Source organism: Salmo salar, chromosome ssa09 (genome assembly GCF_905237065.1).
Source record: "Salmo salar chromosome ssa09, Ssal_v3.1, whole genome shotgun sequence".
Taxonomy (NCBI): domain Eukaryota; kingdom Metazoa; phylum Chordata; class Actinopteri; order Salmoniformes; family Salmonidae; genus Salmo; species Salmo salar.
Genome location: NC_059450.1, coordinates 69,256,253 through 69,270,026, shown reverse-complemented (window position 1 = coordinate 69,270,026; position 13,774 = coordinate 69,256,253). Strand labels below are relative to the sequence as shown.

Genomic DNA, 13,774 nt, shown 5'->3' with positions numbered 1-13,774 from the left:
CTCAAAGACTAGTTGATAAAATGTTCATAAGAAAGAAATTAAATTCTACTGGAAATGTTTCACAATGATGTCATTAGGCAGAGCAGGCAACAGATGGCACACAGACAGCAGAGTTGGGGACAGATATGCAGGGACAGACTGGCAGAGACAGGGAGTCTCAGGTAAGTTTGTTGAGTCTTTGTTTGGCAACATTATGAAAGGTTCTCAACTTTTTTGACTTATAAAATAGGAACATAATTGGAAAATGCCATGGATACCCTCACTCTCAACTTAAACTGGTGACTGAACTAAGATTTGTTAAAGGCAATGGTATTGCTGTTGTGATTAGTTGTGTAGTTTTGGGTACCGGTAGTTAGGAGTACAGCAAACACCTTATTTCTTTGGTTCCTCAATATACATTTCCCATATTACAATGTAGGCTATGTGTTACAGCACTACTTTTGGTGTCCCCCTCAGGAATTGCTCTTGAGAAAATTTCATGTAATGTCCCCTCCAAAGTTGATATCAGATTTTCGCCCCTGGCCTACAGTCACAGTATGGCTCGGCATTCTCCTCCAAGTGATGTTCCTTATGGAGTTGGCCTCACTTGATGTCAGTTACTGTAAGTCTAATGCCAGTTGTCCTCGAGAGGGTGCCAGTCTGTTTCAGCACTGAAATGCCTGCCATATTAGTTTTAGTTTAACTAAAGATTATCTACAGTGAAAAATGTAAAAGAATCAGTGTCAGTTGATGATCTGGTCATTTCAACAACCTTCCCTGTTCTTGTCATTCGAGCAGACTGGCATCAGGCAATGAACACCCTTCCCACTGGGCACACTGGTTGAATCAAAGTGGTTTCCATGTAATTTCAGTGAAATGACGTTGAACCAACGTGGAATAGACGTTGAATGGATGTCTGTGCCCAGTGGGTTCCTTCTAGGAGTATGTGACAGGACAATTAACCCAGTAAGAACACTTATATCCTTAATGTTGCAGAGTGTAAAAAAAAACAGGACATCTGAAAGATGTCAGTTGTGAGGAACGCCACATGCTGAGTGAACAACAAAGACCCCATGCAATGTAGAATTCTTAAAAATGTGCCTGTTGCCTGGGGAACCACAAGTTCAGCCACACAATTGGGGCATTCGCAGATTCCCAGACACACAAGCCCATTCACATATTCAAGCCTATACCCCCTTCCCTGCTTCAGGAGTACAAAATACAGCCTCCATGCGTTAACCATCTCCCCCCCCAGCACATCACCTTTGACCCTGCCCAACCACCACATACATTCATGTGGGTTGGCCCCGTCGTCAAGACAACAGGGGAAACTATTTTCTATTTTCTCCACCTAGTTGGCAGCCAACTATAGATTCATGGGATTTTAAAATAGTCAATCGTGTTAAACCACAGCTGCGAACAGGTTTTTGATGTCCCAATACCATGGCATTGGGTATATGAACTGACATATAAAACAACAATTGACACATCAATCCGTTTGTTTCAATGTAAGCTATTATATAAAGTAGTTGCTACAAGGATGTATTGCAAAATAAAATAGCAAAATGGCATTATACTGGGAAAGATGGGTTAATCTGTGGACATTGGAGGGTTGGAGTTAAGATCTGAGTGAATGGAGGATTGGCTGCTGTGGGTGAAAATCCAGCACTTGAAAGAGGAAATGAAGAATATATGTAGAAGTATTTAACTACAGGTACCGTAGTTGTGAGTGAAATAGCTGTAAGTAGCAGTAGAAGCTTACTCCAAATTAGGGTAGGCATTCTAGGGTAGGAGGAAAAAGCCTAGAGAAAAGAAAAATATCACAGAGAAATGGGGTCAGTTGGCGAGGTTGTGGTGAGTTGAGGTTTAGCGTGAGGGCTTTAAATGAGAAAAGTGGTGGTGCTAATGTTGCCATTAGGTATTTTATGTCTTTTTTTGTCTCTGCTTTGACAGGTCCTGGTTTAAGATTAGGGGCAGATCAGGGGATAATTTTTTTTTTGTAAAAACAGGGAGTCCTTAACATCCTTTTCCAATCAAACCTTTCCCCCGAGAGAGAGAGCATGGAGGAGGAGAAAGAGGGATGTATCTATACTGATGCATCTGGAAAAGCATCTGTTCTCTCTCTCCTTTCTCCCTCTCTCTCTCTGTCGATATAAAGTTTCAACAGGTGGTGTTATAGTTATCCTGCATCGTCGCTCAAATCTTCTTATTTTTGTCTCTGTATCTCTTTCTGTCTCCTCTGTTTGGGGTGGCAGGTAGCCTAGAGGTTAGAGCGTTGGGCCAGTAACCAAAGGGTTGCGAAATCAAATCCCTGAGCTGACAAGGTAAAAATCTGTCGTTCTGCCCCTGAAACAAGGCAGTTAACCCACTGTTCCCCTGTTGGCTGTCATTGTAAATAAGACTTTGTTCTTAACTGACTTGCCTAGTTAAATACAAATTTGGTAATTGGCTTTCTTAGTCAGAATTCTTTCCAGAGGAGGTCAGTAGGATAAAATAATACCCCTGCAGACAGAAAGAGAGTGGGAGCGAGAGAGAGAGAAATAGAGAGACACTTAGCGAGTGAGATCTCTTCAAATCTTTATCTTACATTTTTTAAATCCTTTCGTTAAGAGGATTTAATCAAAATCTTACTAACCTCCCTCCTTACTACACACAGTCAAACGTGGACACACTCACACACACAGAGACACAAACAAGCACACTATATGTGCTGTCTCACTGTCACTAATTCCACAGAGAGAATCTTTAGTTACACATCAAATGTATTTTTATACGCCGTGCCAAACACGTTTCTGAGCCTAATTGTTTATTTAAAAAACATGGATTAATTCAAAATGTGGTTTTCATATTGAATGTGTTACAGGTTACATACAGTATACAGTACACATATATACTGTGTATATATATATTACAATTAATTAGGAGTTGGAAAGGATTAATAGCCATATGTGTGGATTGAGCGACACACACACACAGATTTGTTTAAGTGGTAGTATTGAGGAGGCTATTGTGAGAGCTCAGCAACATGGGGCGGGAGGGGGGGTAGAGTTTGAGGGAGGGAAGGCGGAGTGATTGAGTTAGAGGTTGGTAAAAGGGACACATCTGTTCAGAGTGAGTGAGAGGAGAGAGCGAGAGATCGAAGTCAGGGACGAAGAGTAAGGTAAGCTTTGGATAAACTGCACCTTTTATCCATTTTTGTCTAACTGTCAATCATGAGAATCAACTTGTATGCAGTAAAAAGGAATGTTTGCCCTTTGTTTCCAGTATTGGTATACAGATGCATTGTAGTAGCTATTAAACATAATATATTATTAATTTGCAGCTCTCTTACAGTATGCTTTTTAGCTAACGCGTTTCTTTGCCATATTGTCTGACAGAGGGTGCTAGAACCATTTGTGCGTGATGAGTGCTTTAGAATGCCAACATGCACTGGACCAGATGGCGGGCCCAAGTCAAGAGTGCGTGTTTGGAACCCAGCATAATTAAAGAATCCCTTCATTAACACCCACTAGCACTTTCATTACTCAACCACCACATGCCACCCTTCACCCATCTTACTGTACACCTCCCTTTCTTTCTTTCTGTAGCCTACCTCCTCTCTTAAGCGTCTCTCTCTCCGAGTCTCTCCCCTTTCTCTCCTTTTCTCCTTGAAAGGGAGAAGGAGGCACCACTTGTCTTTTATTTCCTCTCTTTCTCCTTCTATCTGTCCCTTGAGAAAAGGCCTGAACCCCCATTCCACTTTAATCCCATTACTTTACAACTGTCCTCCATGATCCCTCTATCCTTTCATCCATCCTTCCATCCCTCCTTCCATCCCTCCCTTTTTGCCCCCCCCCCCCCTTCTTTAACTAAATGACACCAGCTAATTTAATTAAACCACCACATCCTTCTCAGCCCCCCTTACTCCCACCTCCAGCCCACACACACTTTCCCTCTTTGAACTAAAATCGTATTGTACACACCCTGCCATATCCATACGCCCCTCCCTTATTTACTTCATGCAAATGTTCTTCCATCTCCTGATTAGCTTTTCTTGGTTCGTCTCCTATTGAACATGCCTACATGTCCTGACCATCTTCATCGACATTTTTCTTCATCATTATTTTCAGTATGAATATAATATTGTATCTCTGCATTATATACATATTATTTCAAATGTCTCAATGATAAAGAGGTAGATTTACTCACTTTTATGCTGAGTTAAAACGAGGCTATACAGCAGAGGCGTCAGTTGGGTCGCCATATCCTAGCTAGCTCAAAACCAAAAATGTAAAGTAGGCAAAAAAAAAAAAAGTAGACTCAAATCATTCCAATCCCGGTTAAAACGCAACAGCTGTTTAGGGTAATCCAAGGCTGGTTTTAGGACCATGTGGAGCGTCGCTCGGAGAGCAGCTGCCAGTTTGCGCCCTTTTCTCTCACTTTTAGAAAGCAGAGACGGTGCCAGTTTCCTTTGCCAGTCCGCGGTTTAGGCAGTGCGCCGATTGCTTTGAATTTAATGTCAGCATTTGAACTCGGCCGTGTAAACCTCGTTGTAATCTGATAGCCAGGGGTTAATTGCATTGGGAATCGGAAGGTGAGGGCGCCCTCCTTTTTGGTGACCTATTGCTATTAAAATGCTGTGATATCTTTGGGCCTAATTGATATTTAGATTAATTTGCCCAGTAGGGTAGTGTAATTTTTGGTATGAAAAACCCCCACAACTGAACAACTTTCTATTTAGAGCATTTCTCCAAAATACATGTCCTGTTTTTGGCTTCAAAGACAATAACAATTGTAGGCTATAAAACATGTACATTGTCATACAGTGACAGAATGATAATTGAGATCATGCAAATCAATAATGATTTAGTTGTAGGCCTACTTCTTCATCATCCTCTGCCTGCATCCCTAATCCCTACCTGTAGCCTACCTGCCTCTGGTGTAATGCATTTCCACCTCTCACTCAATGAAAATCACATATTCTTACAGATCAATCTTACTGGCAAAACGTAATTAAATAGTGCTAAGTTATTTAGTGTGGATGTAGTTTTTTATATTTGTATAATAACCTCCCAGATAGGGCAATTACTGCGTAGGCAACATAATAATATCAGTCAAGCTTGCCCATGGAAAGATGCCGCCCTTTCATTGGCTACTATGTTGCAATCAATATTCTCGGAGCCGCCTTGTTGATACAGAATGTTTCAGTATTCTCCGAGCCGCCTTGTTGATACAATGTCAAAATATTCGCAGAATGTTTCCCTTCTCTGGTGAATAATGCAAATGCAAAAATGAGCTGGGCGCACACATGAGGAACATTTCTGAATGCAGCGCAACGAGACAATGTTAGTGAGAGGGGCACGAGACAATGACACTGTCATGGTACACTGTAGCCCTATGCGCTGTTCCGCAAGGGTGGCGTCATATAGCCTATGACGTGCTGACTTGGTCAGCACATGTGGATTGGTAATTTACAATTGATCCTACCATTTCTAAAGATCTGCGTGCCAGTTGTGAATTTCACATTTTTATTAACTTTTATTTAATCAGGGAAGCCCAATTGAGACCAGGGTCTCCTTTTCAATATACGCACTGTAGGCTACCTAACTGTGACCAAAACATTTCTAACAGCCCCACAAACTAAATAATTATATACACTACATATACAAAAGTATATGGACACCCCTTCAAATTAGTGAATTTGGCTATTTCAGCCACACCCGTTGCTGACAGGTGTATAAAATCGAGCACACAGCCATGCAATCTCCATAGACAAACATTGGCAATAGAATGGTCTTACTGAAGAGCTCAGTGTCTTTCAACGTGGCACCGTCATAGGATGCCACCTTTCCAACAAGTCAGTTTGTCAAATGTCTACCCTGCTAAAGCTGCCCTTGTCAACTGTAAGTGCTGTTATCGTGAAGTGGAAACGTCTAGGAGCAACTATGGCTCAGCCGCAAAGTGGTAGGCCACACAAGCTCACAGAACGGGACCGCCGAGTGCTGAAGCCCGTAAAAATCGTCTGTCCTCAGTTGCAAAACACTCACTACCAAGTCCCAAACTGCCTCTGGAAGCAACGTCAGCACATAACGGAGCTTCATAAAATGTGTTTCCATGGCCGAGCAGCCGCACACAAACCTAAGAAAACCAATGCGCAATGCCAAGCGTCGGCTGGAGTGGTGTAAAGCTCACCGCCATTGGACTCTGGAGCAGTGAAAACGCGTTCTCTGGAGTGATGAATCGCACTTCACCATTTGGCAGTCCGACGGACAAATCTGGGTTTGGCGGATGCCAGGAAAACACTATCTGCCCAAATGCAGAGTGCCAACTGTAAAGTTTGGTGGAGGAGGAATAATGGTCTGGAGCTGTTTTTCATGGTTCGGGCTAGGCCCCTTAGTTCCAGTGAAGGGAAATCTTAACACTACAGCATACAATGACATTCTAGACGATTCTGTGCTTCCAACGTTGTGGCAAAAGTTTGGGGAAGGCCCTTTCTGTTTCAGCATGACAATGCCCCCGTGCACAAAGCGAGATCCATACAGAAATGGTTTGTCGAGATCGGTGTGGAAGAACTTGACTGGCCTGCACAGTGCCCTGACCTCAACCCAATCGAACACCTTTGGGATGAATTGGAACAATGACTGAGAGCCAGGCCTACTCGACCAACATCAGTGCCCGACCTCACTAATGCTCTTGTGGCTGAATGGAAGCGAGTCCCCGCAGCAATGTTCCAACATCTACTGGAAAGCCTTCCCAGAAGAGTGGAGGCTGTTATAGCTGCAAAGGGGGGAGCAACTCCATTTTAATGGCCATGAGCAGGTGTCCACATACTTTTGGTCATGTAGTGTATATGTAGTGTATATATACAGTATATATATACTGTATATATATCCTGAACCAACACATATATCGTTGTTTTGGGGGGTGCGGTTCAAGGAGGGCGATTATTTAAGATTTATTTTTATATTAATTTCACCTTTATTTAACCACGTAGGCTAGTTGAGAACAAGTTCTCATTTACAACTGCGACCTGGCCAAGATAAAGCAAAGCAGTGCAACACAAACAACAACACAGAGTTACACATGGAATAAACAAACATACAGTCAATAACACAATAGAGAGAAAAAGTATATATACAGTGTGTGTAAATGAGGTAAGATAAGGGAGGTAAGGCAATAAATAGGCCATAGTGGCAAAATAATTACAATTTAGCAATTAATCACTGGAGTGATAGATGTGCAGAAGATGAATGTGCAAGTAGAGATACTGGGGTGCAAAAGAGCAAAAAAATAATAACAGTATGGGGATGAGGTAGTTGGATGGGCTATTTACAGATGGGCTATGTACAGGTGCAGTGATCTGTGAGCTGCTCTGACAGCTGGTGCTTAAAGTTAGTGAGGGTGATATGGGTCTCCAGCTTCAGTGATTTTTGCAATTCGTTCCAGTCATTGGCAGCAGAGAACTGTAAGGAAAGGCGGCCAAAGGAGGAATTGGCTCTGGGGGTGATCAGTGAAATATATCTGCTGGAGCGCGTGCTACGGGTGGGTGCTGCTATGGTGACCAGTGAGCTGAGATAAGGCAGGGCTTTACCTATCAAAGACTTATAGATGACCTGGAGCCAGTGGGTTTGGCGACGAATATGAAGCGAGGGCCAGCCAACAAGAGCATACAGGTCGCAGTGGTGGGTAGTATATGGGGCTTTGGTGACAAAACGGATGGCACTGTGATAGACTGCATCCAATTTGCTGAGTAAAGTGTTGGAGGCTATTTTGTAAATGACATCACCGAAGTCAAGGATCGGCAGGATAGTCAGTTTTCCGACGGTATGTTTGGCAGCATGAGTGAAGGATGCTTTGTTGCAAAAAAATATACTCTTTGAAGAGGTACGGTTTCCGGTGTTTTCAGAAGATTGGCAGGGACTCTAAGTAGGCAGGGGCAGTTCTTCTTGCATGTTTGAAATATTTGTGCCATATGGTGCAAAGCCAAGCTTCGTAGTCTTTAACATAAACTGTGTCAATGTTTTCTTTGGCAACAACAGCATAAAACCAACAATGTAAACCGGTGGCTTCTCCCTCCCATTTCCAGAACGTTTGACTGGTTTCACGAGCAGTGGCAAAAAGTTCAGAGAGGTCCTGTCACGGCTTACCTTCCCTCTTCACCGTCAACCCGACCATGAAGGACGGATGACACCTCATAGACCTTGACCAGTCGCATGGCTGAACTGACCTGAGGCGATAAATGTTCACTCCAACTTTGTTTCCCGAGTTTGATTGGAATATGTGAACGCCAGCAGGATGAAGGCAGCGGCGTGGGGTTTTCTCCTCCTGTATGTGTGCGAGCGCATGCAAACCGTGTCCATGGCCGAGGTCCAAGGCTCAGCAGTTGCCCCGACGGACACAACAGCTTCCACATGCTCTGCTCCTGTTACCCCCACGGATGACGAGACCACTGGACTGGTGGTGAGGGACAATGCAGAGGCGTATAGGTCTTTCACAAGGAGGTTTTTATTATTCATGCTGAATGGATTATTTATTTCAGAAAGTTGTCATTTACGATGGCCTAGTGAAAATAGACAGTGAATAGAGAAAATAGTGAATACCAAATCCACTAGCTAAGGTGATACATCACATGCCTTGATGAGCAAGCTTAACTGGGCTCACGTGCATATGGTCATGTACCTTCACAGGATTGGTCTATTGAGTTATTGAGTTAGACACTTAATTTTAGACACTTTGAAGAGCTGTCGAGTCAACCCCTGCTTTTTACTTATCTGATTTCCACTTAACCTGTGATTTCTCTTTACCCACTCAAAACCACCACCTCTGCTGCTCATGACGTTGTCACATTGTCACAATGGACCCACGACTCGGTAGTTTACAACTGAGTCCTACCTACATGATGCTTCTCAATGCAATACTTCAATGTCTTGTCCCAGGATTGGCTGACGAGGTATGGCTACCTCCCGCCCTCAGACCCCGCCACTGGACAGCTACAAGCCTGGACAGCTGTCACTCATGCTGTTAGCGCCATGCAAAGGTTTGCAGGCCTAGAGGAGACAGGAGTTGCTGGTGAGAAAATAAAAAAGAGGGTTGGGGTTGGGGAAATTGGGGTGATTGTATCCATCCTCTGTGGTTCTCTCTCTCCTTCTCTTTCTCTCTCTCTCTCTCTGTCCTCCTGTCTAAGATGAGGAGACGCTGGCTCTGATGCGAGCCCCGCGATGTTCACTGCCAGACAAAGGGGAGGAGCCCAAACCACTGGCCAATCAGCTCCAGGAGGGGCAGGGCCTGAGGAGAAAGAGGGCTGTGACCACATGGACACGAAGGAACATCAACTGGAGGTTCATTAGACTTCTGCTCATCATCCCTCCAACATACCCTCTTATTCATCAAGTTATCACTCGATTGTTAACTTATCCCTCAATTGTCAACCCCACAGCTCTCTCATCCTCCCTAGAACTCCCTAGTAATGCTTCTCTCTCTCTCTCTCTCTCTCTCTCTCTCTCTCTCTTTCTCTCAAATAAATGTCCCTAGGTTGCGTTCATACCCCACCTCCTCCTCCCTCTCCCGCGAGACGATTCGCTCTCTGGTGTTCTATGCCCTGAGGATGTGGGCGGAGCCAACTCCGCTGGAGTTCCACGAGGTCAGTCTCTTTCCCTAGACGTTCCTTTTTGTGATAGTTGAATACAAAGATTACCCCTCTTGCACTCTCTCTCTCTCTCTCTCTCTCTCTCTCTCTCTCTCTCTCTCTCTCTCTCTCTCTCTCTCTCTCTCTCTCTCTCTCTCTCTCCCCTCTGACCTCACTGCCTGTTTCTCCCGTTGCCAGGTGGGAGGCCCAGAAGGGGCGGATCTGCAGGTGGATTTCCTCCACGGTTTCCATGGTGACGGCTACCCCTTCGATGGTGCAGGAGGAGCTGTTGGCCACGCCTTCTTCCCCTCTGACCTCGCCAGAGCGGGCGGTGTACACCTAGATGCCGAGGAGGAGTGGGTGTTCCGCCAGCCAGGTGAGTGACAGCCAGAAGACCCAGAGACAGCAAAAAGAGCTACTGGGGGTTCAAGAGCCCAATACCAAACCAACCACTAGCCCTTAACCCTTGGAACTTCCTGTTGATCTGAAAGTTAAAGCAAGTATTTGCGTACCTGTGATAGTTCTGTGCAGCCCTCTGGTAAGCTAGGTAGAATTTATGGTCAACTCTCCACTGTTTAATCATCCTGAGGTTTACAATAGTAAGGGGTTCAATTTGGAAAATATTATTGACACACATTTGTGGAATATTATGGACACAGACAAGACACTGCTAACATTCCCCCTAAACTGAAACTCTACACCTCCCCACCTCCCCACAACCATCGCCCCTGCCCAGCCTCCGAGGGAACGGACTTGTTCACCGTGCTGGTGCATGAATTTGGCCACGCCCTGGGTTTGTCCCACTCGTCTGCCAGGCGCTCTGTGATGAGACCTTACTACCAGGGCCCCGTAGGAGACCCTCTAAACTACCGCCTGGGCCCCAACGACCTGGAGCTCATCACCAGGCTCTATGGTCAGTCTGTGTGTGTGTGTGTGTGTGTGTGTGTGTGTGTGTGTGTGTGTGTGTGTGTGTGTGTGTGTGTGTGTGTGTGTGTGTGTGTGTGTGTGTGTGTGTGTGTGTGTGTGTGTGTGTGTATTATCACTTGTCCACTTAGTGTGGGTGTGTGTCCTTCTGTTCTTGTACTGAGTTCTGAAAGGAAGGTGTGTTGACAGGTAATAGAAATCAACTCATGGTCACAGACGTTCCTCGGTTGGTTCCTGAACCTCAGCTGCAGCATCGCGACGGACACGGACACCGACACAGGCACAGGTACTGACAGGTTAACAAAAGTGGATAAGGGGCAGCCATTCAACCAATACCTATCTCCTCCATCTCTACGTCTTTCCCTCCCTCTCATCCTCTCTGTTGCTCTCTCCTTCTCTTTCAGACATTCTGTAGACCGCTGTAACACTAGCTTTGATGCAGTAGCCAAGATTAGGGGAGAGACGTTCTTCTTTAAAGGTGAGTGTGGTGTAGGTAGGCTCCCTATTGGTTGGACTATTACCCCTAGCATCCTGTTTTAAACTACGGACATGATCGCCCCCAGGTGGAGGTATCCACAAGTGTATTGAACTCTTTGTATTGAACTCCTCTCTCTCTCTCACCTCACATCTCTTTATCTGTATCTGTCCTTCACCCAATACGCCCCTCTCTATTACTACTCTGACTATCCTGCCTTATTCCTCTCTATTCCCCCCCGCCCCCCTCTCTGGCAGGGCTGAGTATTTGGAGGGTCAGTACTGGGGGGCTGGTGTCGGGCCGGGGGGCCTCGGTGAGGAGGCTGTGGGGGGGTCTGCCTCCTAACCTGCCCCCCCTGCAGGCTGTGTTGGAGAGACACTCAGACCACGCCATCATATTCATCGCTGGTAGGTAACCTCTGACTCCAGTCACCCCACAAACTATGATGTTGGAAAATGCTGTGAAATTGTGAAAACTATAAAGGCAATTTTTATTGTAAGAGCTGTTTGAAAAAAAACGCCTGAAATTTCTGCCTGTTTTGGTGGGATGGAGTTTTGGCCTGCCTGGTGACATCATCATGTGGTAAATTAGTTAATAGACCAATAAGAAAGACAGTTCCAATCCTCTCTACCAATAACAGCTCATTTTCAGTTTTCTCCTCCCCTCTTCCAGACAGTCGTAGCAAAATTCTTGCTTGAGAAATTTCTCTTTGCTATGAAGCTATTTTTGTTTCTTTTTGACCATTTTAATTTAAAACAATCACAGTAATTGTTACCCAGAAATGATCTGATATTGAGATAAAAACGCTGCATTGGACCTTTAATAACAGAGGAGAATTAGTGTTATTCAACAGACTAAACTATGCTCTTGATTCTAGTTTCTCTCTCCACCCGCAATCATATACCCTTGTGAATTAATTTTAAACCAGACACAACCTTGAGGACACTCTTCATTGCCTCTTTCCATTTTGTTTTGTAGATTCCCAGTTTTGGCTGTTCAACGACCTCTCTCTCCAGGAGGGCTACCCCCGCCCCCTCTCAGCTCTGAGGAAATGGGGAGAGACAGAAGGAAAGGGAGGAAGAGAGGAAGAAGAGGTGGAGCAGGGCCTGATGTGGGATCCAAAGGAAGGACCAGTGTGGGGGGAGATTGGAGAGGGGGAAGCAGGAGGAGGAGAGGAAGAGGAGAGTAACACCTGGGCTGACCTTATCAGAGGAGGAGTGAATGGGATTACCACTGAGAGAGATGGTGAGAGAGCGAGGAAGAAATAGAGGGAGAAAGAGAGAAAGTGTATGAGAGAGAAAGTGAGTGAGAGAGAGATGAACGTGAACAGACTGAGATTCTATGAGAGTGACAATATGAAAGATTATATGTGTGAGACACCACACGTAATGTACAATACATGTGTGAGTCTGTTTATATCAACATACATTAAGTCCCCTCCTATATCACTTCCTCAGGCTCCGTCTACCTCTTCAAAGGAGATTCCTATTGGAAGTTCCCCTACCCAGGCTCTACCCCGGAGGCAGGATATCCCCGATCCCTGGCCGCCGATTGGTTGGACTGCCCGCACCCCTCCGCACCTGTCCTAGACGACCTATCGCTCTCTCTTCCTCCCCCTACTGGACGGCAGGAGCTCCGCGAGAGAGGGAGAGAAGAGAGGGGAGGCCAGAGGAAGGGCCTGGACAGACGCATGGACATAGACAGAGAGGGACTGCAGAACTGGCCATGCACTTGCTTGAATGGAGCACCAGGAGGCAGCACGAGTGTGACATCGTTCATAAGTGCCCTGCTATTGACTCTCTTCCCACTGATAACTGTGTGATGTTGGGCTACGTCCCAATATTCTACGATGGCCTCCCCCCTCTCAACCCCGTCTGTCCCATGGCTACGTCCCAATGCTCTACGATGGCCTCCCACCTCTCACCCCCTTCTATCACATGGCTACGTCCCATAACTACAATGGCCTACTCCTCTCACCCCCATTCATTCCCATGGCAAGCCAGAGGTTGTGGCTGCCGTTGTCAATGGTGCTAGGCCCTTTCTCACCTTCCTCTATGACAAAGTTTTCCATTCACCCCATTCTACATACCTACACTTAGGGCTGTGGTATAGGGGTTACGGGTTAGGGGTTAGGGAAAGTTGGGAATTTTGGACACAACCAAGAAGTCCCTCCACACTGAAGGAGGAATGTTTGTCCTGGAAATTGAATATTTCAGCAGAATCTGTCTCTGTCTATCTGTGAAATATATCCCTTTGCACCTTGTTGTATAGCCAACGCTCAATGATTGTGTAATTTTGGCCAATTTCAGAAAATGTTATCTAACGAAATAAAATGAAACATTGTCTTCAGTGTGCAGATGTCTAATTTATATTTGATACTAAAAGCAATACAAGTAAGTCAATGTTTGGTTTATAGTTCACCGTCAAACATGTCTCTTGGGGTGTTGCCCTATAGAGCCCCTGACCAAACCAAACAAACTATAAATAATTGATAGTTGTAGAGTGCCAATGGTTTAATCATGATGTCACTGCACCCTAGAGTTCAACCACATGTAAATTGACCTTGGGGATCAGTAGGAGCCTAGGCCCCACAGGCTGATTTGGGTAACTTCGGTATTGCGTAACATGGGGAGAAATATTCTCTTGAAACACACCAGTCTTACCTCAGTATACATTGAAGGTGTTTCAGCTCATTGACAACCAACGCTTCCTTCTTGCTAAGACTTACTTCTCTGCAGACTCAGTTTATCTTGATTTACACAATGTGTGTCCTCTACGTGGCCCTCCCCCTT

General features: G+C 45.2%; 1 protein-coding gene across 1 annotated transcript; it reads left to right on the top strand.

The window, feature by feature from the left end:
- Window positions 1-3,061: 3,061 nt before the first annotated feature.
- On the top strand, window positions 3,062-13,327 carry LOC106611773 (matrix metalloproteinase-17). Its single transcript, XM_014212330.2, has 12 exons — window positions 3,062-3,139; window positions 8,045-8,418; window positions 8,895-9,027; window positions 9,143-9,296; window positions 9,490-9,598; window positions 9,782-9,959; window positions 10,320-10,496; window positions 10,697-10,793; window positions 10,912-10,985; window positions 11,240-11,389; window positions 11,961-12,227; window positions 12,440-13,327. The coding sequence occupies exons 2-12, from the start codon at window positions 8,254-8,256 to the stop codon at window positions 12,802-12,804; spliced, it is 1,869 nt and encodes a 622-aa protein (XP_014067805.1). The 5' UTR covers window positions 3,062-3,139; window positions 8,045-8,253; the 3' UTR covers window positions 12,805-13,327.
- The last annotated feature ends 447 nt before the right edge of the window (window positions 13,328-13,774 follow it).

What these genes read in the sequence shown, in the direction of transcription:
- LOC106611773 (XM_014212330.2), top strand. Translation starts at nt 8,254, where the DNA reads ATGAAGGCAGCGGCGTGGGGTTTTCTCCTCCTGTATGTGTGCGAGCGC. An exon ending in CTCCGCTGGAGTTCCACGAG is followed by an intron (nt 9,599 to 9,781) that starts GTCAGTCTCTTT and finishes TCCCGTTGCCAG; the next exon opens with GTGGGAGGCCCAGAAGGGGC. An exon ending in GCTCATCACCAGGCTCTATG is followed by an intron (nt 10,497 to 10,696) that starts GTCAGTCTGTGT and finishes GTGTGTTGACAG; the next exon opens with GTAATAGAAATCAACTCATG.